At 36.9% G+C, this 27624-nt stretch overlaps 3 protein-coding genes and 1 non-coding gene across 4 annotated transcripts; 1 reads left to right on the top strand and 3 right to left on the bottom strand.

The window, feature by feature from the left end:
• Nucleotides 1-8010: 8010 nt before the first annotated feature.
• On the top strand, nucleotides 8011-8082 carry TRNAE-UUC. Its single transcript has one exon. It is a non-coding gene; the product is annotated as a tRNA-Glu (tRNA).
• Nucleotides 8083-8812: 730 nt separating this feature from the next.
• On the bottom strand, nucleotides 8813-15126 carry LOC117635978 (ATP-dependent DNA helicase DDM1). The gene is made up of 16 exons (XM_034370386.1): nucleotides 15017-15126; nucleotides 14726-14790; nucleotides 13978-14271; nucleotides 13807-13890; nucleotides 13052-13398; nucleotides 12754-12943; nucleotides 12480-12655; nucleotides 11828-11897; nucleotides 11551-11740; nucleotides 10911-11006; nucleotides 10733-10827; nucleotides 10535-10654; nucleotides 9957-10076; nucleotides 9749-9847; nucleotides 9540-9650; nucleotides 8813-9323 (listed from the first exon to the last, which is right to left on the bottom strand). The coding sequence occupies exons 2-16, from the start codon at nucleotides 14780-14782 to the stop codon at nucleotides 9081-9083; spliced, it is 2292 nt and encodes a 763-aa protein (XP_034226277.1). The 5' UTR covers nucleotides 14783-14790; nucleotides 15017-15126; the 3' UTR covers nucleotides 8813-9080.
• Nucleotides 15127-15807: 681 nt separating this feature from the next.
• On the bottom strand, nucleotides 15808-19268 carry LOC117634998 (sulfite exporter TauE/SafE family protein 3-like). Its single transcript, XM_034369312.1, has 12 exons — nucleotides 18825-19268; nucleotides 18472-18631; nucleotides 18160-18360; nucleotides 18012-18076; nucleotides 17877-17916; nucleotides 17706-17767; nucleotides 17499-17585; nucleotides 17236-17286; nucleotides 16888-17109; nucleotides 16486-16579; nucleotides 16219-16359; nucleotides 15808-16120 (listed from the first exon to the last, which is right to left on the bottom strand). Exons 1-12 carry the CDS (start codon nucleotides 19065-19067, stop codon nucleotides 16038-16040), a joined length of 1449 nt encoding a protein of 482 aa, XP_034225203.1. The 5' UTR covers nucleotides 19068-19268; the 3' UTR covers nucleotides 15808-16037.
• A 1578-nt stretch (nucleotides 19269-20846) lies between these two features.
• LOC117636014 (U1 small nuclear ribonucleoprotein 70 kDa) lies at nucleotides 20847-26324 on the bottom strand. The gene is made up of 10 exons (XM_034370436.1): nucleotides 26015-26324; nucleotides 25566-25680; nucleotides 25384-25463; nucleotides 25212-25287; nucleotides 25060-25124; nucleotides 24904-24966; nucleotides 23337-23418; nucleotides 23095-23257; nucleotides 22337-22408; nucleotides 20847-21937 (listed from the first exon to the last, which is right to left on the bottom strand). Exons 1-10 carry the CDS (start codon nucleotides 26135-26137, stop codon nucleotides 21196-21198), a joined length of 1581 nt encoding a protein of 526 aa, XP_034226327.1. The 5' UTR covers nucleotides 26138-26324; the 3' UTR covers nucleotides 20847-21195.
• Nucleotides 26325-27624: the final 1300 nt, after the last annotated feature.

The raw sequence follows: 27624 nt of genomic DNA, 5'->3' as shown, positions 1-27624 counted from the left end.
TTCTTGATTTTCTAAGCATTATTTTCCTAGTATTTTTGCATTCATTTATAAATTCTCTATCCAATGCGGGGCTGCATCGTGGGATGTGAATGTCGTCTCACTTGAATTCATATGTTAGTCGATTGTCGAATCAGTCAAAACTTTCGCCTTTCAATGGAAAAAAACTTATCTATAACGAGAATATCACTGTTTTGTTATCCTCGATCAATCACACAATGACATATGAAAAAGTTATAATATGTATCACTGCGTTATTTGTCGGGAATAGTAAAAAGTATTATCCCCATTACACGAGAGTGTCTCTCTTCACAATGAAGAAAACTTATATTCCTATACGACAATGCAAGAAAGTGTTTGAAGTAACGCGGAGGAAAACTTGGCTATTACAAGTGTTTTCTTTTGCAATATCTATTTGCAGTGCGTAATGATAGAAGTAGAAACAATAGTTGCATGAACCAAAATCAATCATACACAGACAATTTGAGAGAGAGGTTAGGCAAGTGGCATTTCAGTCAACTACAATGTGAAGTGGTTGTCTTCATTCCTTTTGTAGCTTAGGACAGATACGCATGCCACGACCGACACTATGTACGGTTTGGATGCTATCCCTAGTTTCGTGTAAGAAGACCAAAGTACAAATCCATTAATATCCTCCTTAAACAACATGCATAATGGAGGTATCAAAACACCCTTTTTTTTTTTTTTAAATCAACAAAAGTTTAGGGTGGGGAGGGGAGGCTATCCCATATCAAAGCCATGGTATATTAAGATCTCTTTGAAGACTTACAAAAGGGGTCTTAATTTATTTTTTGGTTTTTACAGATTACCTACCAAGAGGAATTATCGATAGCGGAACTTGAACATAGGCCTTGATAGCTAAGATAACGATCCTTCCCAACTTAACCAACCCTAGTTGGCAAAACACCCATTTTCTTCCTTGTGTGGTCAAGGAGAAAATTATCCTTTTAGTTATATGGTTAATAAATTACATGAATAAATTGAAAGTTTATTTATAGTATAAACTAGATAATTTTACGAATTTGAATCTTTGTCCGTGATTGAAGCGTATTTAAAGTTTATCTGATTAAACCTTTTTATTGAACTTGTGATGGGAGAGTGTGGTTTGAATTGGATGGAAAGGACTAAACCATAGACTTATGACTAACAAGAGGAATTGTCAACAGTGGGACTTGAACCTAGGCCTTGATAGTGAATAGAACGATCCTTATCAACTCAACCAACTCTCGTTGGCAAAACACCCATTTTCTTCTTTATGTGGCATAGGAGAAAATTATCCTTTTATTTATATGGTTAATAAATTACATGAATGAATTAAAAGTTTATTCAAAGTATAAACTATATAATTTTGCGAATTTGAATTTTTGTCCGTAATTGAAGCGTGTTTAAAATTTATCTGATTAAACCTGAACTTGTGATGAGAGAGTGTGGTTTGAATTGGATGAAAAGGACTAAACCATAGACTTATGAGTAATCTTGTGTAAAGCCAAAATTGGGGAAAGGATTGAAAGATTAGGATGGTTTTTGTTGGAAGCTTAATTTGGCAGTAGTATCATTGTTTGACTAAAAGGAGGAGGAACTTCCAAGATCTTTGATTAAGATAAAGGTTTTATTTTATTTTATCCTCATACAAAGGCCGAGGCATCATCCCATATCCCTCCTCACCAAACTAACTCTTTTTAGCCTTCAAAGTTCAAACAACGACAAGAGCTAGTGCCGTGAAGTTTTGTAAGTTTGTATTTGCATAGGAAAAAGTTGGCGCAGCGTCAAATTCAAAGTTTGGAAGGAAGTACATAAATTGATACATATTTATATTAAAATAAATAATAATATGTACAAATGGACAGCAGAACAGAGAAGAATAGGAGAGAGAAGAGGTGAGGTGAGCCCATGATGATGATGATTGTGCAAACCAAGGATGGCCTCAACTCAATCATTGCTCACGAGCGGGTTTGCCTTAGAAACGTGTCCGCACGATGCTCCAAGAAATTCACAGGCCTTTGTCAGCCAAATGATGGCACTTTGGCTTTTGGGTCTCTCTCTACTCTCAACCACTTTGACTGACTGGTTTTCTTCCTAGGGAGAAACGCCCGTGTGTTTTTAGGCAACTATTAATCGTTGATTACAAGTGAGACTGATAATGTATCAACAGTTAATAGCTATCCGATTACATCAACCACTTACAACTACTTGTGTATGCATGTGCACTGTAACTGTTAACCATTTATGCAAGTGAGTTTCACAATACATTACGTTAATAGTTGATATTTACTAAATTATATTAACAATTTATAATCATCCACACATCTGCAAATAATTATCACTAGCACAACTCTGTTAGCTTTATTTTGCTGCTGCAAAATTTGGTTGTGGGTTGGAATATATATATATATTTTTTCGGATAAATATCACGAGACGTTCTCATACTCGAAGACTAGGATTTTGGAGGCTTGTGGAATTTTGGAGGCCCTTTGAACAAGATGATGATGAAGTTGTTTCAATGGCTTAATCAATGAGATTAATGGATCTCTGCTATGAAGAAGGACCACAATGAGAGATAATGGCTGACCATTACTCTGCAGATGGTTCATTCATTCATCTAATAATGCCAAGGAAGCAAACCTAATAGATAGATATACATTTTTATTTTGTACTTTCTGAGGTCTTGATTTAGTTTCGTGTCTTCGTTTTAGCATGCAGCATCACTAGGAAAAAACAGCACGGCCCATTCCACTTGCCATATAAAATTAAAATGAAATCTTATCTTTAAAATGAAACACTACGTAACTTATAACCCATCATATACATCAAAGCATTATTGTTCCACATTATTCTAACTGCAACAACTTTTAACTATGAAAATAACACTTTTTAAATCTTATACAAAGATGTGGTGGAAGAAAGTTAGACACGCATGTATATATATACATATCTACTATTCTACATTATCCTAACACGTACAACTCTAACTGTTGGAAAGTAACATTTTCTTATATCTTAAAATCATGGGGTGCTAACGGGGTTTAGTCTAGTGAAAAATGACCTTAACTTGTAGATTAATGGTTTCATGTTTGAACCTCTATGGCTCCGTGGTAGTGTGTGTGAGAGAAACAACCTTTCCCCTTGTAGTTTAGACTATCGCTTTAGAGTAAGTGTTCTTATGAGAACAACTATGCATTTACGAAACTATGATGAAAGATGAGAGTGTTTTGCTCATCTTTTTCCAGTCATCAACATTTTCATTACATTACACACTCCACATGCGTGCAATGCTTCTATTCTAGTACATACACACACCCATCTCTCTCTATTGACCTTATGTCACAGTCAGTGATCAGCCAAACAATATGAAAAGAATCAAAAATCAAAATAAGGATCCGAAGTGTTTTAATGATTTCATCAAGGAAGCACCACACAATATAAAGATACAAAAAGGAGATAAGTGTGTTTTTTTCTTTCTTTTGGGGTCTCTGGTAAAAGGAGATAAGTATTGGTGAAGAAGCCCTATAAATGAGCCACACGAGTGAGAGGGGCTTTGAGCAACACATGATCAAGGCAACATAGACTTTTGCTCTGCAAAAGCGACCCAAGCAAAAAGTCAAAAAAGGAGTTTTTGATGGACTTGTGGGGCTTCTTCATGTTAGCTCTAAACATGGATTTAAATTTAATAACACATCTTAGACATGATTTCCTGCAATTAAAAACTTCAATAAAGCATCATGCAATGCCAACATTCCAGCACAAAAGAAAGGGGGGAGCTTAGCCTTTCGACTATGGTGAGGAAAACAGATCTAAGCTTTTGCTTTCCGCTGTGAAGCAACCAACACATGGTCCCCTCAATAATTTGATGGTCAGGGTTCATGCACAAAGTGAATTGAGTGCATCTTTAGGGCCAAGGAAACATTAACACCATAATTCATCATGCATAATTATTAGTTTAATACAACAATCAATAGTTTTTCTATGATGGCATTTAGGCTAAGTACATAATAAAGATACAAAAGATGTAACACTAAATTAGGCTTAGTGGAAGAGAATCATTAATTGGCCGAGAATTTCGGCCTTTCGTGGAAATGTAACTGAGTATTTGCATTGTCTTGTCAGCTAAATATAGGGGAAGGCTAATAATCTTATGACAACTAGACCTAATAGGGTTGGAGCATTAGACTAAAAGAGGGGAGGGGAGTCATTTTTAATATAGGGTTATCTTGTTCCTGGATAAATCGCCTGTCATAATCCAAAACCTGATGTGGAGATAAAGAAAATGCCAAAATACCAGAATGTTTCCTCCGAAACATACAAAACACACTATCCACTTCCATCTTTCACATATAGCAGATGACACATGTATTTGCTCTTAAGTGGAGCTAAAATCCTGCAAACTTAAAACTCCAACTGTCTGAAAAGAAATTTTTTGATGGACCCTAAGAACTAATTTGAACTTGCAAGTTCAATGCATTGAGAAAAAAGATCTCATCAACAAAGACATTGAGAAAAAAACTTCATCCTCAACCAAACTTGAACACTACTGTTACAGAAGGATCATCAGAAATGGCTCATGGTAATCTTTAGTGGTGACAATTTCTAGGCTTTGCTATATCTGCATACAAATAAACTGTCCCAATCAATTAATAGGAATGCATACTAAGAACGTCTATTGTATTGTCTTGTGCCAAATCAGTGTTTCGCGTGAATAACATGCTCCATAAAGTTTCTTGCCACTAGTTCCACCTTTTTTCCACCTTGAATACACCATTTACACATATAATAAAACCTTCTCTCTTTTTTTCTGTCAAGTGGGCAACCTCATCATCATCCTTGCCTTTGGGTTCTAGGGTTTAGGATAATTGCAGACTCCAACTGGCACCAGCTAACCAACTCCTATAATTACTGTAATTGCAGAATCCAATTGGCACCAAATACTTAACATAAATAGGCTATATATGTGTGTGTGTGTGTGTGTGTGTAATCTCTTTCAATAATTAGAATGATATAATTGAATAGAGCTTCATGAATAATCCTTTCTATCCAAGGAAACAGTAGACAGTATATGACTTGAACTCGAACTACAACAACAAAGAAACAAAAACAGTATTGAACAACAATAATTTGTAGCACCGGTCATATTCATCTTCTTCCGATAAAAAAGACATATCCTGCACAACTTTGACGTGCGGGAGGACCATGCACTCATTAATTTAGAGCAATCATGTCATTTGTATGCCACCGACAGACTCAGTTTTTCATTATATTTCTTGCTTTTCTTCTTCCCTAGCTCATCATAACTAGACTTTGAGCCATGTTTACAGGAAAAAGAACACTGCATTCCTGTATATGGGGGACCATGGAAACACGGGTGCATGCAAAATGATATGACAAGCAAAAAATGCATTCACTTTAGAGTGACTAAATTTCCAGTGTTGGATTGATTTCCCGACCCCTTTTATTACATTAAAAAGGAGAACACAGATGACAAATCAATATTGTATCAACTCAGGAGTTGAATTAACTGGCAGCAATGCCAGAGATGATATATGACTGACATTACCGGCTCGGCTACTATGTGCATGTCTCAACACAACATTGCAATCTATCTCTAATCTGTGTTGGCAAAACAGATATGTGATTTATGAAGGGAAGACGACAACAATGCTGAACATAAAATTTAAACAGACAAGTCTATAGAAAAAAAATAATTATAATCTTTTCCTTCACAAAGTAAAGAAAGACAAGTCTGTAATATCCTTTAAACCTGCAATTGCTATCGTAATTGAATATTACTTCCCGATAAATAAAGTTACAATGAAAGCCTGCACATGGATTTGACATCATAATATGAACCCAGGCAACAGTTAAAAGTTGTTTTCTATTTACTTTCTAAGAAAGATTACCTTTTCCATAAAAAAATATTTATTACTTCTGTACAAGTAGTTCATTTAAAATATATATTACTTACATACAAGTAGGGAAGCACCTTGATCTTCTTACTTCAGGGAAGCTGAATGGCTATTATCCAGAGTAAATGCCGAGCTGCGTGAGCAAAAATATGTACTCTTCAACTTCTCATTCCTCAAAAATATTGAAATAACAAGATTAACAGGGTATCATGAAGGTACCTGCCACTCCCAACTCTTTCTATATATCAGGCTGCTAGAAAGCACGTCAATGTAGTTCCACCCTTTTTCATAAATCAAAATTTTTACTTTGTAAGACAAAGCTAGTTTAAAACTGAAGAACAACTCATTCACCAACCCTATCAACAGAACAATTTAAAATACATATTTTTCACTTAGAACGGAATTACAATCCAATCAGGGGAAAATCAAACGAAGCAGCCTCTTAACTTGGTTTGTATTTATGGTGTTTACATTAGTGAAAGAATTTGGAAATTCTCATGGTCTCTGTATGAGTTGTAAGGATGGAAATAAACAGTGTCTTCTATTTAGGAAAGAGGTGCAATAGCTTGTTTAGCAAGATCATCACTTCTGGCTTCAGTAACATCAACTAAAATCAAAATGGACTGAGCAATGAGTCTATGAAGCCAAATAAGATGACTGTAAACGTACGAACCCATAGACAGTGTTAACTGCATTCTCTCTCCCTCTTCTTGGCCACAGCCCGCCAAGATATTTTAAGGCGTAAAGGATATAGAAATGCCATAGCATATAACTGTATAACACCTCAAGATTGTTCCTTAAAGTACAGGGTCGTATAATGACAAAAGAAAGCCAAACGTGCACAAAATGCAGGGTCATACAAAATGCTGCAACAAGCATAATAAAAACTAAGGCCCAAAAGATAGTCACAGCAGCATCAGCCCTGCATAAAGGTAATAAAATATGTTGCATCAACAATGATTTGAGACATCTAATGCACCATAGGCACTACTGAAGGGATATAATTTTGGAAAATCCAGACAACCAATAAAGGCACTTATGAAATATAAAAGTTAGGAAAGAGGGGAGATCTAAGGGAAAAAGTGAGTCCAACAGGAGGGAGGAAACATAGATTGATAAATCTATGACTTTATTAACGATTTTATTGCTCAAACATCATTATCCTTGCTTTAACCTCAGTTGGTATAACGTTGTGGGAACAGTCCAGTTGTCCATCTTAGTTAAAGTTGTGGACTTGACCTCAATTACATGACCCCTGAAAATTGGAAGCAGATTTATGCTTTTCCGAAAAACAGAAACCTTTCCCTATTCCATGATTCCATGACCAAACAAAGAAAATGTAGTGGCATTTAAAAGAGGCAACAGGAACCTCAAAATCCCATGATCCCACAGGTCTTATCTTGAAAGGCATTGATCACATGTCAGAGCCATTGTCAATTCTGATCCTTTTTAAACAGCAACAAATACTCATGGTGGGCATCCCTATACTGTTGGGGTGTCATGAATATAAGAGACTCAGTCCATAAGATAAAACCCAAGTTTTTCTTGTGCAAATGAATTTGATAAAACAAACACTCGCAGTGAACACCTTCTGCCCACATCCCTTATACCAACTCACTCTTCTCTTAAAAAACTCAACTTTCCAAGCACTTTTTGAGTATGCCATCAAGATCAAGATAATGCTAAAGTTAGCTAGAAACGTTATTTATACAAATTACTATTAAAGCAAACGCTTTTGAGGTTCACCTAAATGCCCAACTAAAAAGCTATCAAATTTTAATCCTCAAATCGTTTGAGAACATAACAAAACAAGTAGTGATCAGTTTCAGATCAAAATGATTAAATAAATAGACAGATAAAAGAGTTGAGAATAGTCTACCAGGTGGAGGTTAATGGTTTGGGTTTAGACTTTTATCAATGGCGGTGTTTGGGTGGGGCTGTGCATGGCCTGTCGTTCAATTTTCCCGGTTAACGGATGGATGGTTTAAACCAAGAATTTGAGTTTGGATAAAATAGTCAAATTTTCTCTGGGTTGTGGTTTTTGTTGGTCAGAAGCCAGGTTTATATCCATATAATTATACTATCATTACAAGCATCCGTTGTCGTCCAGCGGTTAGGATATCTGGCTTTCACCCAGGAGACCCGGGTTCGATTCCCGGCAACGAAACTTTTTGTTATTTTAAAACCTTTTTCATTCAATTTTTTTTTCGGATATTTACATCCCTTGATTTCAAACATTTTATTTTGAAGCCTTCTTTTTATTTGGTTTGGTTTGGTTAAAAAATGTTTAAAAATCGAACTAGAATTTATATAAGTTGGTTTTGAGCGGCTTAAACCAAATCGGACCATTTATGTGTATATTTATTTATTTATTTATATTATATTTTACATGTGTACTCTTATTAGATAATAACTATATATGGCTATTTGAATTGAACTATATTAGTTATTGAAATTTGAAGTTTTATAGCATGTTGAGCTTTAGGATGGTTTTACTCTAAAAAATCATTAAAGTATGGAGCAAGTTGTAAATTTGTTACTTGTAATTAGGAGAACAATTTTTTTTTTTTTTTTTGGATAGGCTTAGGATAACAATGTTGAAAAAATGCAAGAAGAAAGAGAATTGGGTTTAGCTCAAACTGATCAAATCAAACCGTCTTAAATTGGTTTGATTTGATTATATTTCCTTTGTAACTTTAGTTAAAATTGAACTAAACCAAACCGTTATAGTATAATTAATTCGACCGTAATTTTGAGATGAAACTGATCCAATTCAACCCGTGCCCGCACCCGCCCCTAATTCAGAGTATTCAATCGGATCAACTTGAAAAATACTTTCGTGAGCAAAACATATTTATTCATTGGCAAATCACAAAGAAAGAAATAATAACAATTCATTCATTGAAGAACTAATAACTTGATATGGCTGGGCCATTTTCATTAAACATTGAAACTTCAACTTCGACAAGTCTTGGCATGGAACTTGGATCTTCCCAATACAAAAATACAGCTCGATTTCTACCATATACAAAATAATCGAGCCCCTCCATTTTAGCTCCCATATCACCAGGGGTAACTTTCCATACTAGAAAAATATCAGCATCCAAAATCCACTGATGTGTAAATAACTAAACTACCCCTACCAAGTTCAAATAACAGTTAAATCTAACTATTGAGGGTGGCGAGCATGCCTCCCCCTGCAGTTGGTAACACCACCTCCCAGCCAGGGCCTTTAAGGGGAAGAGCACCAGCAATGCCGTCGCCCTTCTCTTCCTTATGATCATCAGGAGTAACCACCAGATCACTGCGATCCAACACCCTCTCCAAATCTTCGTCAGTAATCATGGTCTGTATCATCTTGTCTTCAGCAGATTCTTCTTCTCGGAGCAAAGCTATAAGATCATCTTCCTAAAAAAATTATAAAAAACATTTGCATCACTTTCAAATCACAGTGTGCATGATCTTCAACTCACATACGTGGCCAGATTGTCCCATGCAAAAATGAATGAAAATTGTATTTGAATATTTAAGACTTGCAAAATTGATTTTTGTAACTATGAGATTCTTTCTAGAGCAAGATTTGCTATTTAAGTTCTCATAACCAACAAAGGACAGCATGCAAACCTCGAGGACATCAGTACAACCAGGCTTCGCCTTATCTTGATGGAACTGCCCTTTCCCAATCACCACGTGTTCAAGCTTCAACTTGCTAAAAGCTCTTTTCAAAATCCGACCCTGTTAATTCACATCTTCTCATAAAATTTTCCCAATATACCAAATAAAGTACACCTAAATTATATGACAAATATTAAAAACCTGCATCACCAACTCACCTCTACAGATTGTGCTGTTGTCAATCTGTAAACATGAACAGGCTTCGTTTGACCGATTCTGTGACATCGATCCATGGCCTGCAAATCCATTTGAGGGTTCTGGTATGCACATGTAAAATAACAAATCAAATTAATCCTGCGTGAATGTTGAATTGCAGTAAAAGAAAAATAAAAGAAAGAATTAAAGAGGAGAGGACCAAGAATATACCCAATCACTGTCATACAGTATACAAGTATCAGCTGCAGTAAGGTTGATACCCAGTCCACCAGCTCTGGTGCTTAGAAGAAAAATTCTATAATTGCTGTCCACATCATTGAACACTGCAATCTGCTTGCAATAGAATATTTATCAATAAGCAATGATCCTAAAACAGGGGTAACACTAAATTTGAGTAAGAAAACCAGTTGTGCAATGAGGAAATAAACTCTCAACCCTACGCACTGTCAGAATCCTAGCCTATGGCCAGAACTGGAATGGTTTTGTCTGCCAGAGGTATTCCACTTCAAATAACCGGATCTAACTGCTATATACATGGTTTAATAATAGATGTTAATCCAAGCAACAAATAAAGATGGCATGGTTGAATTTATTTCTGCAATTATGCTTAACTGAATGACATAATTACAGTACAGAAGTCAGGAAAATAAAAATAAAAAAATGACAGCTACAGTGCTGAAAAAGAATTCCAGTTTTAATGCAGCCAAAGCACGAGATAACGCACATCTACTAAACAATTAGATAATCTCCAACAGAATTAAGACTTCTGATTCAAACCAATCACGAACCTGTCTTTTCCGTTCTTCAAGTTTCACACTTCCGTCAATTCTACAGACTTGAAATCCTATCTCACCAAAATAGTAATCCATTATATCCAAAATTTTAGTCCACTGAGAGAAGATTATAACCTGAATACAAAACAAATGGAAGATAGTTAGCAACCCAATAGCAAACAAAAATATACCCAAAATAACTGGTAGACATACTTTGTGTTTGCGGGCAAACAGCCGCTTCAACAGTCTGTCCAGCAAGCTAAATTTGCCACACTGCTCAACCATCTGTTCAACAGGTGGGTAGAAATCTGTCAAGAAATAGGAATCTGAATAAGGATTGGTCGAGCACCCATTTCAAATGACAACACTGAATTAATTTAAAGTGAAGTACACGAGCCGTCAAATGCAGCCTCTAAAAGGTCAGGATGACAGCAGTTCTTCCGAAGTTGGACCATCAAATTGTTAAGCTTTCCCTTCATACCGCGTACTGCAAGTTTGAGAATTGTTAGATAACATAAATAACTGCACAATATGATACAGTAATAACTAACCGAGCTAATCATCATATTTATATAACACGCCAAAGTTAAGGACCATAACACAGGAAACAGAAAAAGGTAGAAAGAATTATAGTGATCCAAATTTAAGAAATTGGGGACAAGTGGTGCTGCGAACAAACACTGCAGAAATGATACTAGACAGCCAACCTCTTGGGATCATTTACAGAAAATAAAAAATATAGGAGCAACCAGAAAATCATTAAATTATTTTTCTGACTAGTCTAATGACTAAATAATGAAAAACAAATCCAAAGTCAACCCTATCTGTTCCACAAAGGTCAATTTTGACAGTCCGGCATATTGATATTGGAAGATACAGCATTTTCCCTATGATATGCATCATCAGTGTCTTAACTGGTTAAATGAGACTACCAATGGTTCCAGGAAAACCAAATGCACAGAAAATTAGGACCTTATATATCTTCCTACAATGCAAATCGCAGTTTTCACTAATACAGACAGATGTCATACCACGGTCTCCCTTCTCAAGTAGATAATTCTCCAGTGTCTTATTTATCAGATGTTCCTGTAAATGTTTTTGATGTTCTGTCATGGATGCATATAATATGATTTCCTTTTTCCTAGGAAGCATCTGCTCAACATCAGTCTTCATTCTTCGAAGAAGAAAGGGACGCAATATGGCATGGAGTTTTGCTACCATCTGTGGACAATTGAAACACCCTATTCATCATAACACAGTTCAAATTTTCTATAAAAATGAACCCACAATGTTTGCAATGACGCATACTTGGGCCTTTCGCTTCTCTTCCAGTTCTTCCATCATTGCTTCACCATTGCACTTTCCTGCTAAATCAAACCTGCCAACAAGAATGCACTAGGATAATTATCTAATAGTCATACAAAAGAAATCTATTGGTCTTCCTTTTCCACAAAAGTTATTCACCCAGCATATCATGGGCTTAGGTCTTAGCAAAACATAAAGGCATATAGCGTGGTTCTTTCAACAGCTAACCTTCTAAACAAAAGATACTATTTTAATGACATCACAGTAATGATTGAATTGTGTCTACAATCCAGATGAATAACGGAATTGGACTGGACAGGTAAACCCATATTACGCCAAAGAAAATGCTTCTGACTTATTCCTTCACTGGACATTTGAAGGATTTCCACATAATATATAATAGTTGCATGTTTACCATTCCAGAGATTAAAAATATTACTAGGCAAGATGCTTAATTATAAAAAGTATGAAGATACAACGGTTATTCAGTTGCCCATTGCAGTTTCTAGAAAGCAGGTGGTTCTCAAACTAGACACCTAGTGGAGCTTGATATCGTCCATCACCAACCAAAAATATTTCCACCTTGATAGATTAACGAGTTTGCGAATTAACAAGCATCAAACTGGAGAAAAAAAAACCAGAAAAGCATACTTACCATGACTCAAATTCTTCATGGGATGAGAATATATCAGGCAAAATGAAGTTCAACAATGACCAAAGCTCTGCCAGATTATTCTGCAGAGGAGTTCCAGTCAAAAGAATCTTATTTTCTATAGGTAAGAATTTCAATTGCTGCAGTAACTTGCACTTTGAGTTTTTCAATCTGTGTCCCTTCAATAAACAGATGTAGAATAGGTCAACATTCATGCTAGATTATAGGTTTTTTTTTTAAATGGAAACAATATCAGTAAACGGACTAGTCTACTCACTTCATCAACCACAAGATATTTCCACTTGTAATGTCTCAAAAATCTTCTTGCATCAGCCATTGCGACTTCATATGAAGTAACAATTATAGGGAAGTTAGGGCCAATTGCTCTAGGCATGTGCTTCCTTCGTATCTCATCCCTCTGTTTCTTGTCCCCATGGTAGACTATAGCCTTTATTGAAGGGGTGAACCTATTTGGGGATAGAAAGAAGGTAAAAGGAAGAAATAAAGTTGACAGATCATTGGATGAAACTATATTCAGAGAAGTTAACCAAAAAGAATCTATTTAAAACATTTACCTTGAGAATTCATTTACCCAGTTGGAGAGAGTAGACAGAGGAGCAATTACTAAATACGGCCCATCCAATCCATTCCCTTTCAGATGAGCAAGAAAACCAATGGTCTGGATAGTTTTTCCAAGTCCCATTTGATCTGCAAGGATCCCGTTCAGCCCATTTTGCCATAATGAGATCAACCACTTTACACCTTTGATTTGATAAGACTTCAATTGTCCACCAGTCAACAGAGGCACAAGTTCCTTTTGCTCTTTCTCAACTCTTTCTTCCTCAGTGAGGTCCACATCTTGAGTTTTCTCACCCTCTTTAGATCTTGTAAGCATAGCTTGAACTGCCCTCTTGGCCTTCTTCTAAGGAAATGAAGATAGTAAAGGTCAAGAAGACATAGAAATATACCAGGAACTTAAAGAAGACATAGAAATATCCAATAAACTTCTGATGGGATGAAATTTAAAACATAATTAAAAGATATATTCACTATATTCCGAAAGAATATTTAGACTTTATTATGTCACCCAGCAAGCAAATTTTCTCCCTTGGAAAAGATTAATCCACTTGGGACAGAAGACAAGAGCAATCGGACCACCCAAAACCTCAATAAATAGATGTCCATATGATAGATAAGTGTGACAATACTAATTACATCTGATAGGACAACTATACAAGAACATCCATATATATTCATGATCAACCAAACCAGATTCAAATGAACAAGATATCTCATTTTGGAAAAATGAAGGAAGCATGGAATTTCTTACGTTATTGTAGGTTGCAGTGGCTTTTCTTTTTCTACCACGACCTTTCTTTTCCTCAACAGTTTCAGTCTGCTGCTCGGCTCCAATCTAGCATAACATTTCATTTTATAACTTAATCAACAAAAAGCATAAGAAAGAATTTACCATTTAATAGAAAAGTGTAAGAGAAGGTACAAGTGTGATGTTATCCATTTTCTCAAGCAAAAACTGCGAGTAAAGCTGAGTTTGTGTTAGGAGCTCATCCAACTTGGTAATCTGAGTGTTATTCAAGTTGGGTAACTGCTCTGCCGCCTTTTCTTTTTCTGCCTCCTCTTCCTTCACCCGATCTTCAAGCAACTTTTCTTCCACCTCAGTCAAGGCTTTTGGTATAAGCAAGGAATCCTCATTTTTTTCATCAGGAAGTATCTCCTCCTCTGATTTGACCTCGCTCTTCTCTAATTTGACATCAATCTTCTCCTCGCATGTTTCCTTAAACATGATTCAATACAACAACATTACAAAATGAACAAAACATGGTTAAAAATGTAACATTAGTAGGAGTTCGAAGCAAATATAGACCCTATTTATAAAATCCAACAGAAACCACACAATAGGCATCTATAATTTGTCACACTGAAGCCTGTCAGGACTATAAGAGAACATATTTCATGGAAACAATAGATCGAGCATATGCATGGAAACATCATTTTCTCACAGCAAGACCAAAACTCGAAAGTTCTTAATTCAAAAAGTACGTGAGAGACATAGACACACACAGACATGATTTATTTTCTACAAAATTCGTTATTTTAAGGAATTTCTTGTCTTTCTACTCGTTCTTCAAACATTTTCCTTCAAACTCTGCCACTTTCCTAAGAACCAACCAGACCGACAGAGAGAAGCTATAGAAACAACCGCCATTAGAAAATTAGTGAAAGCAAACCTCGTCCTCGAGAACCGAAGTCGGGGAATCTGCTGAGGCATCGTTCTTCGCCGCCATTTCAAAATCTAAAGGTGAACAAGAAAAAAAAAACATTTTCAGTACATATTAACCGAACAGAAGATAAAAATTCCAAATAAAAATAATTAGTGTTTCATAAAACACAAACCCTAGGTTTCGGGTTCCAAACAATAACCACACGAAAAAGCGAACAGAAAGAAGAAAAAAAACGAAATAATGAAACTTAAATATAAACATAAAAAAACACAGGAAATGAAGGAATAGGAACCGTACCCAGAGTGAACCGCAGAGAGAGACGAATGCCTCCAAAGGACACAGTTGCAGAGAGAGAAGAGAGCAGGGAAGATGAAGAAGCGCTTGAGAGTTCAGATATTATTGAGAGAGAGAGTAGTGGGTGGAGCAGAGAGGCATATAAAGTAACCCAAATTTATTAATTTTCTCAAGTGAGCGAAGTGACTGGGCGGGAAAACGGGGTTTGAATATTGCCCTAGAACGAGCAGTTAATTACTTCTGCACCTTTCTTGTTTTACGATGTTTTCCTTTTTTGTTGGTTTTTTCTTCACGCAGGGTGTTATTAGTCTTTTCGGTGAATGGAGATATTGGTGGGTTGGGTTCCCAAATTGAAGGGAACAGGCACGCTTTGTCCGGCATTTTCTTGGATTTGTCGTTATTGAGTCCACTCTTTGGAAAAATACGATTAAAAAAACAAAAAATAGTTCAGTTTTTGGATATGGATAATTATATGGAATGTTTTTATTTAATTTTCTTAAGCTCGTCACCTTTGACCAATTTCATTAGGAACTTGATTTTCTCCTTGAATATTATTTTTTTTTTTCCTCTTAGTGATAGTATTGTATGTATATATTTGATGTTTCACAATTTAAAGATTGGAATGTTGTTGTATGTAACGAAATACAGCTAAGTTTGACTTCTTTTGAAACGCCTTGTTAACCAGAAATAGAGAAAAAAAAGAAGAAGAAGGATTATCATAGTTGACTATGACAAACTAACAAAATTTAAGTTTGAATTGAAAAAGAGAAAGCATTTCAAAAAAATTATTTTAATTGGAATTCTACATGGACATTCTCATTAACAATGCAATGTTGGAAACGATGACGTTTTAGAAACTGATGGAACAATGATTTGAAAATCCAGTACATAAATATCAAGTCATCTTTGCCAGAAAATTACTGGAAAAATATACCACAATATTTAAAGTAGACTGTGGTGTGGATAATAGTTATTGTGGGTTGACAAATTCCACAGCAAACAAATAGGATATTACACAACATGCTTAAGACTGGTGACAGAAATTTTCAAATCCCATGTACTCTTGATTCTCCATCTTCTCAACCATATTTGCTATCCCCACCCCACCTGAACAAACAAACAAACAAACAAAAACAAAAAATTAAGTACATTAGTGAAAAAAAACTTGTTCATTTTGCTTTTGTGTGAGTTATTTGTTGTTATACCTAAGCTGATTGCGCTCACAAAGATGGTCAAAGCTAGTATGAAGATGACAATGGATGCCCTCCCAAGAACTGCAATTATCTTTCTCACTACATGCTGACCAGTAAATGCAGCAATTGTTGCAACTAAAACAAAATAAGCAGCTGCAGCATAGAGTAAACTTGGAACAGTTAGTTTTTTTCTTTCTTCTTTTTTTGGTATATATAGAAGATATGAACAAATATAATTTTTGAAATCTCAGCTGAAGTTAGATTATTGCTACTACTTACCATAGGGGACTGGGAAACGGTTGAGAAGGTAATACTGTACAACTGACATGGAGGATGAGAATAGCATTGCAAATGTGGATGTAGCACTTGCTACCTGCCAAAGATAAAAAATCATCAATCTCGTTTCGTTTTCCTGCTTATTTCGATTGCAGATGTGATTTTCTCTTCCTGATGTTTTCGGTTATGATACCCAAAAATGTATGTTATAGATGATAGGCTATTATCAGCCTATGAGGCTTATATATGTTCTCTGAGCTGAGGCCAGTCCAGCTGACTTGTTAATGGCAGGTTATCTAGCTGATATCTTTCTAAAGCTTCCTTTGCACCAATGGATTTGGGCTGGACAAGATTTTCTTACTGACAAAAAGAATAGAGTGAATTTTGTCTTGCATTGAACTATACCTGAGGAGGAATTCCCAATTCAAGAAAAAGGGGTCCCAAAATGAAACCGCCTCCCAGCCCAAGTAGGCCGCCCACCATACCAGCTACTATCCCACAGCTGCAGTAAAGAAAAATCTGATGCAACTTCCAGTTTGTGATTTCCTTTCCTTTGGATGCAATCACCCTGGTGCCTTTGCATAAGCATATGGCTTCAAAGAGCGTAACGGAGACTGCAATTGGTACCTACAAAATGATAAAATATTATGTTCAACTGGACATCATTCTTTTTATGTATGCTTGAGTGTACATAGTTATGTGTTTCTATAGTGCTCTTGAAAGAAATCTTACTACTCTGGTTGTTAACCTTACCTGCAAGGAGTTCAGGACCCAGAACATGGTGGAGCAAGTTTCAGTATATGTCTGCACAGAGTTCAGATACACTAATTCAGTAACAAAAGTTAAAATCATGGCGCTTTGGAAGCAAATGCAGAGGAATTAGAAAGATGGAACTTGATTGCATTGCTAGTGATGATCATATCTTTTGGAGAGCATTTTAAGGTCCGGTATGTGAATAGATGAGTTCCTAGAAAAGCTTCTTTAGTTGTTCAGAACTACAGAGTAAAATAACTTACCTTAACAATCTGAACAATAAGAAAAGCCACCCAGACATACACAAGCATCGATAACTCCTTCCAGTAAACGTTGTGTGATATAGGCACCTGGATAGAGTTGTTCATAATATCAATAAAACAAAAACTGAAACAACTTAAAAATTGCAGATGACAAAGAAGTTGCAAAAGAATACTGCCCTAGAGTGTTCTCATATTCTTGGAACTTACCTGCTCATCTTGCAATGAAGCAGGACCACCAGGTAGTGGTTTGTAGTCTTCTCCAGAACCATCTGCAACAAAGGAGATGCGCACTTGAGAGTTTTCTTTTAGTTGATATTAGTGTATAATCTCTAAACTTGGTCTATATATATAGGAATGTTTGCTTGGATGAGCACTCACCGCCAGGTTTGGACTCTGATTCCAACTGCTTTTCTGCTTCCTGAAAGTCATTTGAAATCTCAAATTCCTTGTTACTAGATTGGTACCAGACCAAAATCATTGATAGCTCAGGAAATAGTTAAGTGAAAACCTTACCTTCTTCATCATTGTCTCTTTCTTCCATGTTTCTATGCCTTTCATTAAAGCTTTTGCTGCTGTACCTGCCAGAATTCAGAAGAATGTCTAATAAGATTATTGGGAGTATTCAAAGTAAATAAGGAATTTGTGTTCAAAATGTTAGTACCTAAGAAGAGAATGATAAGTAGAACTGTGACCATCCAGTCGGCGAACATGACGTTGAAGGCAACTCCTATGCTGATGCCTAGCATGAGCATTGGCTGAAAGAGCAAAGCCAAATCATAATCTATAAGGGGCATGTCCAGTGTTGGGTGCCTAAGTCTCAAATTGAAGTATACTGTTGAACCTGCAGCACCCATTATCATACCTGCATGACCAATAGGATGGCATACAGTTCTTCAATTCTGTCTAAATTGAATACATTAAGATTAAAGTAACAAGTTAAAAGAAAAGATTAAAAGGAAAAGTGATTACTAACACTTGGAAATGGCAGTGGAAGACTTGGGATCAAAACCAATGATCAAGGCAAGCATTGGTACAAAAATACCTCCACCTCCAACACCTCCCACACTACCCAATGCTGCACCAAAGAATCCAACTATTGAGCCAACTACAATTTTCCAACCAAAATTCATCTCCTGAACAACCAAAATATATATTTGTATGTCAAAGTCAAAATACCACAACAGTAAACATGAAAGGAAGAATCATCAAATTTTATAGGAAATTAGATGTAAAAGTTATATCCCCTTTAAGCTCTCTATCTCTTTCTCTCTCTGTGTTCTTGCTGGAGATGCATGAACTATGGTGTTTAAGAGAGATCAAACTCACTGGCCAAACAGGCTGATAAGAAGATCCTCCAGCCTGCCATAGAAAATTGACCACTTTCACAAAAAATGCTTCATGTATGTCTTGCTCAATAAATTTTGTTGGCTTCTCATCTTTGAGAGGCCTCTCTGCACTGGCAACTTCACTTGTCATAAGGAGGTTAATGAAGAGTGCCCATGCTATTGCTATTGTTGCTGCTCTTGCTGATATTGTAACTGCCCTCGGAGTGACCTTGGTTTGAGCCATTCAGGTGATGATAGTTAATAGCAAGGCAATGAAGTTATGGTTCAGAGAAGCTGTTTCTATACAGAAATAATACTTCTGTTGAATGTTCTGCACTTCCCTTTTCTTCTCCTCCTAGCTTTTTTAAGTATAATGCACAATTCGGAGTGCACTCTTCTAGTACTGCCTACTGTCCTGCTGTCTACATTTATAATCTCTCTCTCTGCATGTGTATTGATTTGGACTTCATTAAGATTATAAAAAAATTTACATATGGGACCCTCAAATCCTATTTACCCTCTCTCTCTCTCTCTCTCTCTCTCTGAGTTGGGACCCTCAAATCCTAGTAAGAGTGTAAGTAGGGACTGGGGAGTGCTGAGTCATCAAAGCTTTGCTGCAATCATGCCAACTCACATTCATAAAGTGATATAGCAGGGTGAAGAAAACACCAAATGCTAACATTTTTGGTGTCCTTCATTCTTTATTCTCGAGGAATCTAGAGGAGGGTTAAAAAAAAAAAAAAAAAAGGTGTTTAAGCTTAAAAAGGATCTCAAAAAAATAATAAAAACCCAAACTCTCAAACAGGTTTTTCTTTGGCATTTACACAACAACAGTCAAGTCAAAATTGCAAGCTTTGCAGTAAAACTCTGCCAAACAAACAGTCCAAAATCTTAAAATGGTACAAATCATGCTCCACAGTACACAATGATGCACCCCCTTAAAAATTACCAACAACAATTCTTAATCTCAAATTTGGATGGAGCAAGAAATGGGAAGCAAACATAAGAGGCTTTTGTCCTCAATATGTCATTTTTCTAATCATGAAGCTTCCCAGAAGCTGAATGGAAGAAACTGGAACTGGCAAGTGGGTTCACTTCACCTCATGATTTTGAACTGATAGTTTTCAACATTGGGATTTATTTGATGCCCAAGTGATTTTAACGTTATTTTGTTTCTTTGTTGTCATGGTTACTTGTTTTCTAAACAACCTGCTGGCCACACAAAACCTCTGTTGTGATTTTGTTTCTTACCATAAAGCAGGACAAGGGGTTTCTTCCTAGAAATTTCCGAGAAGCAACTTCAATTTCTCGAGGCAATGCAGTACCCACACGAAGAAGCTTTTACGAATTGACATTCTTGAAGAAGCTGTAAGCAACAGGTGCTGTGGCACTTTAATATATGAAGCTTCATCGCTGCTTCTTGGTTTTTGGCCTCTTCCAAACAAAAACACAACACAGCCCCCTCAAAAATTCCTATATTTGAATTATAGAGTTGTTGATTTGACTCATTGGCTTGTAACTAAAGTGGTTAAAATCATTTACCTCGGAGGGTTTTAGCTTCGATTATGCTTTGTATAAAATTATATAAAAACAAAAGATTTATATTGAAAACTAGACTGGACCATTTGTACCAAAAATAAAAAGCTTGGACTGGACCATATATACTAAACTGTGTAAAACTGGAACACAAATTAATTTGAAACGTTTGGGCATGGGTAACCAGAAAATTGTTTTATCAGTGAAATTTGGTTAGAGTGGAAGACTACTTGCATGGGCCCGCGTACCATTGGGCCTCATTTTATTCCAGCCCAATTATACAACGTACGCAGTATTCCATCAGAAGGGCGTGGTGCCTGCATGCTAATCAGATCAGATAAAAAGACTGATGTGCAATGCAATGCTCATAAAAGGGGGTGGTGCCTGCATGCCTACATATTTATGAAATCTGGGTAGGTGGCAAATAGAATTTCAAGATGCCTGCATGTCCAGGAGACAGATGAGATGCAAAGTCCAAGACATCTTGGAATTAAATGTCTCACACGAATCCACCAACAAATTCATTAATTTTCACAAATTTAAAAGGTTTACAAAAGAGGGAAAAAAAACCTACCCAATTCCACCACCGTAAACGTTCAGACATTTAAATTACCCAACACGTAACATCCTCAAGCCAGCTTAGTCGCAAAGACATTTAATTTTCACAGCTCTACGTAGGATTGAGTAGAAAGAAAAGGGCAAAAAGAACAAAACAAAAGACCCGACACAGAAAGCAGCTGCTGCATAAGACGCAATCTTAGAGTGCTGATGAACCCAATCAGAGTGAATAGCTAACCAACAAAGCACAAAAACTTGAGAGGTATTCAATTTCAGTCTTAATACTCATTGTAATCCCGAGAGAGTGATCTAGATGACCTCCGATAATCTCGCTCCACATCTCCATCCCTGTCCCTTTCGCGGGACTCAACTGGTGCTTGTTCATAATGGTAATCATCCTCCTCCATTCGATCATAGCGATCATGCCCGCGATCAGGATATTGTTTGTAACGGTCATGGTCATGCTGGACATCCAATTGATCATACTGGCTACGATGATGTTCATAGGGCTCAGCATCCTGGTCAGGGTCGGAGCGCCTATGGCCATGTTCAGGTTGTTCAAACCACCCCTGGCCGTCTTCCTGGGCAGTGTGGTCATAATCCCGTTCTCTTTCGCCATGTCGGTCCCTCTCATGTTTTGATTCAGTACGGTGGTCATAATCAGATTCCTTGTCACGGGAACGGCCACGATCATGCTCAGGGTCCCCAACTTCATAATCCCTGTCTCTTTCTCGAGGGCGATCGCGATCCCGATCCCTAGTTTCTCGATCACGTTCATAGTCACGGCCACGATCACGTCCTCGCTCACGAGTTCGATCACGATCACGACCACGATCTCTTTCCCTATCCCTATCCCGGTCCCTGTCCCTGGTTCTATCACGATCTCTGTGGTGCCTATCTTCCCTGTGATCACGATCCCTAGGCTTGTCATGGGAGCGTTCACGGGAGCGCTCACGGGACTTCTCCCGTTCTCTCTCCTTGTCTTTCTCTTTCCCCCTTTCACGGGATTTTTCTCTATCCCTGAAAATCAGTTCACTCAATATCACTCACATAGAAAGCAATAATGAAATTGCATTAGTAATAATAATAAAAATTCATGAATACCTACAAAGCATGACCAAATGCCAGAACAATTACTTCAAGACAATTGTTACAAAAATTTAAATTGTATTAACTATCATTAGTATGCAAGTTAAAAGCAGTACATAACCATGACAGATTGAGTGCACCCAAGGATATCTTGCATGCTTTTTGTCCGGGCATGCTTTTTGTTTTCAACTCTTTTTTTGTTTTTCATATTTTGAACAAGCTTTTATAATAATAATAATAATCATCATCATCATCATCATCATTTAAAGCTGAGCATCACTACTACCAAAACCTTTCAAACAATGTGCAAAACAGTTTGGAAAATCTTACAAGTCTACATGCCGCTCCTCGCGTACCCTCGGCTCCTCGGACCGGGGTTGTCCTCCTGATTGTACTTGCTCCCTAAGCAAACAAAGATAAATGTTAAAGTTAACAAAGGCACTGAAAAAAAACATGCTAAACATACGAGGAAACAAAGTTTTCACCGGAACACATCCAGCAATTTTATGACACAACTTGGAAGTTGACAAAAAGATCATGTTCCCAAAATCCCATAGCTTATATAATAAAAACAGTACAAAACAAAGCAGTTTGTTTTGATAATATAGATTACATATTAGGAAGACAAAGAAATCTCTACCAACATACCACTTAAAGATGAGTCATAAAACAACCACAGAAGATACAATTCTCTTCATTTATTGGTGCTCACATAATGTTGGTTACTATAATTTTTTCTGCAATGGATGACTATTACATTACCATTAACTATATTTGACCACATATGGGATTAAGGAAAAAAAAGACATGTACAGAAGAGATTAAACATCTTTACCTCAGTAGGAAAAACTTTGATATCCCCGATAAAACTTCTAAAATTCAAGCATACTCTACAAATCTCACATATTTTCAATTCTGAAACTAAAAGAACACCTTCATCCCCATGTTAATTCAGGGCAAAACATAAGCACTTTAGGCAATGAGGTCCATCTCTCTTACAACTAAATTTCTACTGTACAATATGCACAGTATTTGCACATCAGTTTTCAATGACTAAAGTCGGGAAATGTTGGAATCAAACTCCTTACCTTCCTGAATATCTCTGATTAACTTCTTCACCTCCAACTCTGGTGGTCCCAAGCCCACCACCCAGTCGGCGAGGACGCCAGTTTGGGACTGTCCTCCCACGTTCAACATCTACAAGAACCCTTCTGCCTTCAATCTTCCTCCCATCAGCTTGCTTGTATGCAGCTGTAACATGCATATAACTAGTCTTAGAAACAAAGGACAAATCATATTGTAATTTAGTACATAAAGTATTAAAGCAAACCTTTCATGTCCCGTGTATGCATGTACTCAATGAATCCATAGCCTCTAGGTTTATTTGTTTCTTTGTCAGAGACCAATCGAACCTGAAATTTCATAGAAGAAGAATACGATTAATAAACTAGATATAAAGGATTCTGATCTTAAGCAAAGAATGCTTAAGACTAAGTAACTGTGGATAGATGTTTTAACATCTACAACAAAGCATCATACTGCAGAAAAATATTGAATCCTAAATGGCACGGCAGACAGGCACTATGCCTCTTTAGCCGTGCTCACCTTTAAATCATACAGCTTCCATCGCAAGATGCATCATCACCGGCTAGAGTTGCAGAAAAACTGACATTTGTGGCCAACTTACCAGTTGAACAGACTATTATCCCCTTACCAGGGAGATTTTTTTAATAATTAAAAAAAAATTTGTAATACTATTAAAAATACCAGGACATCCCGCTGCCGATGTGGTTTTTTTTTTTTTGGATAGCCTTCAAAGCCAAAAGTAGAATTTTCAGCAGAAAATGCATGTACTAAAAATTCAAAGGAGAAAGAGATGCTAATACCCCCGACTTGTTTTACCCTGTTGGTCTCCTTTGGTTGCTTGAAATAAAGTCCAAAAGGCACAATGCATCACTGCTCTGCTCAATTTATAGTATTCAGCTTTGCTATGCAGGATGAAGCATCATTTTTGGGATTGGATAGGGAGAAATTTTGGAATCAAAGATACCATATGCGAACAAATTACCACCTTACCAGGGATATGTCTTGAATGTTAGAACTTAAAACCAATACATATCCTAGAAACACCCAGTTCCAAGATCTCTTAAATAAAACTACATTAAAGAGGGAGCTAAGAATGGAGCAAACCCATACGAGATTACCAGTATACTCGCAGTGACACCTGTGTTAATTTTTAAGTCTTATAAACTCAGCTTTGCTGTGCAGGACGAAGCACCATGTTCGGAATCAGGTAGGTAGAAATCAAAGATATTGATGAATACTCACCCCTTACCAGGGATACCTCTCGAATGTTAAAACTTAATGCTGGTATATACCCTAGAAAGCCCAATTCCAAGATCTCTAAATAAAACCGTATAAAAACCAGAGCTATGGAAGGATTTAAACAAACCCGCAAGACATTACCGGCATATTTGCAGAGACACCTGTAATAGTAATACAAACTTGCACAGACTCCACTAACAATAAAACTAATCAAGGAGAACAGACTCGAAAGGCATCACCAGGCATTACCATTTATAGTTATGGCTGGAAACAATGCATTATCTCAACCCAGTTGGCTGAATGAATTTTCAAATTCAGTTTATTATGCAGAAAATGTATGAGACAGACTCTTTAGGGTTCTAACTACATAACTTCAGAAAAGTTCAGTAATATGTACCCCAGGCATCTTTTTGAACAAAATAGGAAAAAGGAAAACAATCCTGAGAATACTTTTTTCCAAATTCAAAGATTAGAAAATCTGGGATTTTTGTAGAGAAAACGAAAAGGAACAAGCTACAATGCAAGTGAACCTCTTACCGAACCCCCTTGGGGTTGCTCAAAAAAATACCTACCCGTTTGATTGGACCATAAACGTCAAACTCCCTTTTGATTCTGCTCTCAGTTGACTCATAATTCTGCAGGTATACAATGAAGATTACACGTCAACCTTAATGAATACGAAGAATAGCATGAGGAAAACCAATACGGTACCCAAACACGTTACTCACCAGTCTAGCGATAAACAAAGTCTTATATGGATCTCCAGAAATATTTGGGTCATTATTTGGATCATCTGCACAGAAACAGATATAAGGAAAACAAGGTAACATAAATTTTAAGAATCCAAAGTCTTACAATCAAAAGAAGAGTAGGTCATCACATTTCTCTAGCTCTTCTGCAGCCTTTGCTGCACCCTTGTCAAGCCTTAACTGGTGTATCCGAGCCCTTCTTTGTGTCTGAATCCAACAAGACAGAAAGCATATATGTTTCAGTATGAACAGTGACTTCATAAGGTTATGTCTTCATACAAGAATTTCAAGTTAGAATCTTACAGGAGTTTCCCCCTTTTGGACAGGCGCAGTATATTCAGGATCTCCTGGCTCCGCAAACTTACTCACAAATTGCGCAATCCCTTCATTAACCAAAAATAATACAAAAAAATTAAGAGCTACAACCTAAAAAGTCATGCCAAATTGGAAATTATTCATGCCCCCAATAAGATTTACTAAAAAACCTGTCAAGGGTGGGCATTTTCTTTTCTCTGGAGGCGGTTTAAAATCCAACGGTGGTCGAGGCTCAAACAGCTTCAAAAGGTTAGTTGTTAAACCAGTGGGGTGACTCTGACCAATCTGCAGCGCAAACACAAAAATTACAGATCGATATTCCTTACAAAATAAATCCAGACCTTAACTAAGTTTACAAAGCAACCAATACAGAACGCCCAGTCAAAAAGCAAAAAGCAAAGTATGTTCAAATTCTGAGTACTATCAATTGACATGCAACAAAATTCAATAAATTAGAAGAAACCTACAAAGATCAGCTACATATTTAGCTAGGGTTTATCTAAAACATGAAAATCCTATATTAATCAAGTAATTTGAGAAGGATAAAAACAAAAACTTAGCCTCACGAATAGAAACACTAAACCTAAACAAGTAAGAGGAAGAAACCCTAAGGACGAACCAGTTTGAGCTGAAGAACATTAGCGCGGTTCTGGGCCTTGGTTCGGCCCTGAACGGCGGCGTTTTGGCTGCGCATGAAGGCATCGTTGTTGTTGTTGTTGTTGTTGTTGTTGTAGTCTCCCATGGCGAATCGATCGGAGCTGAGTTATGTTTTCTGAAGCAGTCCGAGTACTCTGTACTCAGACGATGAAGGTTGCATAAATATATGGGGAATCCGAATCCGGATCCGGTTGAAACAGTCGGGTCGGACTGGGAAAGCCAGATAGGCGGCAGCGAAAATCTGAGAAGGGTTTCCGAGAAGGTATTTATAGACGCCAAATTATGTGTGAGCTTTGTCCTTTTGTAATGTCAATTATATGCAACGTCGGTTAAAAAGTTAAAATCGAAAGGTTTTTTTTTTTTTTTTTTTTTTACCAAATCATATTTTCGGTGTTTGTGACCAATTTTCAACATTTTGTTTCCATCATTTTAATTTTAACAATTCCGTTCACCTAAGGACTTAACATATAATAAAGAGAGTTTAATTACTAATTATATATGTCATTGGATTAATCTAAGGATCTTTATTAAATATGAGCTCACATAACTTCATTTTTAGGTCCTTAGGTGAGTGGGACTAACAGCTTTAGTTATATAGTTTTGTAGTTTTGTTTATTTAGCAATTAAGTCTTACAACTCTAACATTGTTAAGAAGATAGACCTAATTCTTAGGGTTTTTTGTTGATTTCAAATATTATTGCATCCCCACAAAGGATGGTTACGTATTGCCACATCGAAGTTCATCTATTAAATTCACAAAACAAAATTTATGATTCGAACTTGATTACAAATCAAACAAAACTATATGACTAATTATGCCAAAGTTCCCTATAAAAAAAAAAAGCCAAGGAAAATAAATCAAACTACAAAAACCAAAAATATTCTAGTAAATATAAATTATATTAACTAAATCTTAATCTAGTGGTATTTCTCTACTACATAATGTAAGAACCCAAAACAAAATATCAAAAAGAAAGAAAATATCTAAAAAGGTAAGGAAAATATCTTTTAGCGAAATGACCAAATTGCCCTCGCATATTTTAATGGGGGAAAATTTGGCTTTTTAATCGGGAAAGAATTTGAGAATTTCGCCTACGCCATTGCGTAGAGCGCGGCGAAAGGAGTTCGTAGACACGGAGTAGACCCGAATCGGAGCCGTAACGAAGAAGTTATGGTCTAAAAACCGCGAGGGGCAAAATGGTAATTTGGTCAAAAAGTCATATATTTATATCACTCTCTCTCCTCTCCCCCGTCAGCTCTCTCTCTCCTCCCGCAGCTGCCCTCGCCCGCGACCTTCCTCCCTTCCCGACGTCGCACCGGCCGCCTCGCTTGGAGTTGATCTCCGAGACCGGTGCCAAACAAACCAGCACACGACGGGCGACGTTTCCTTACCCACCTCCGCCGCTGCCGTGGTCGGAATCGGCCGAAATCTGCCATGGAAGTCGACGGTTCGTCCGAATGCCATCCGAACTTCCAGCCGCTCGATCTCCTCCATTTCTCAACCAAATCAGTTGAGTGAGGTATCAGGAGCCCGACAGAATTTTAAAAGGAGACCTCCGAGGGATCGAAGTA

This window comes from Prunus dulcis, chromosome 7, assembly GCF_902201215.1.
Source record: "Prunus dulcis chromosome 7, ALMONDv2, whole genome shotgun sequence".
In the NCBI taxonomy this organism is placed as follows: Eukaryota; Viridiplantae; Streptophyta; class Magnoliopsida; order Rosales; family Rosaceae; genus Prunus; species Prunus dulcis.
The sequence above is the reverse complement of the archived record's forward strand: the minus strand, read 5'-3'. Positions and strand labels throughout refer to the sequence as shown.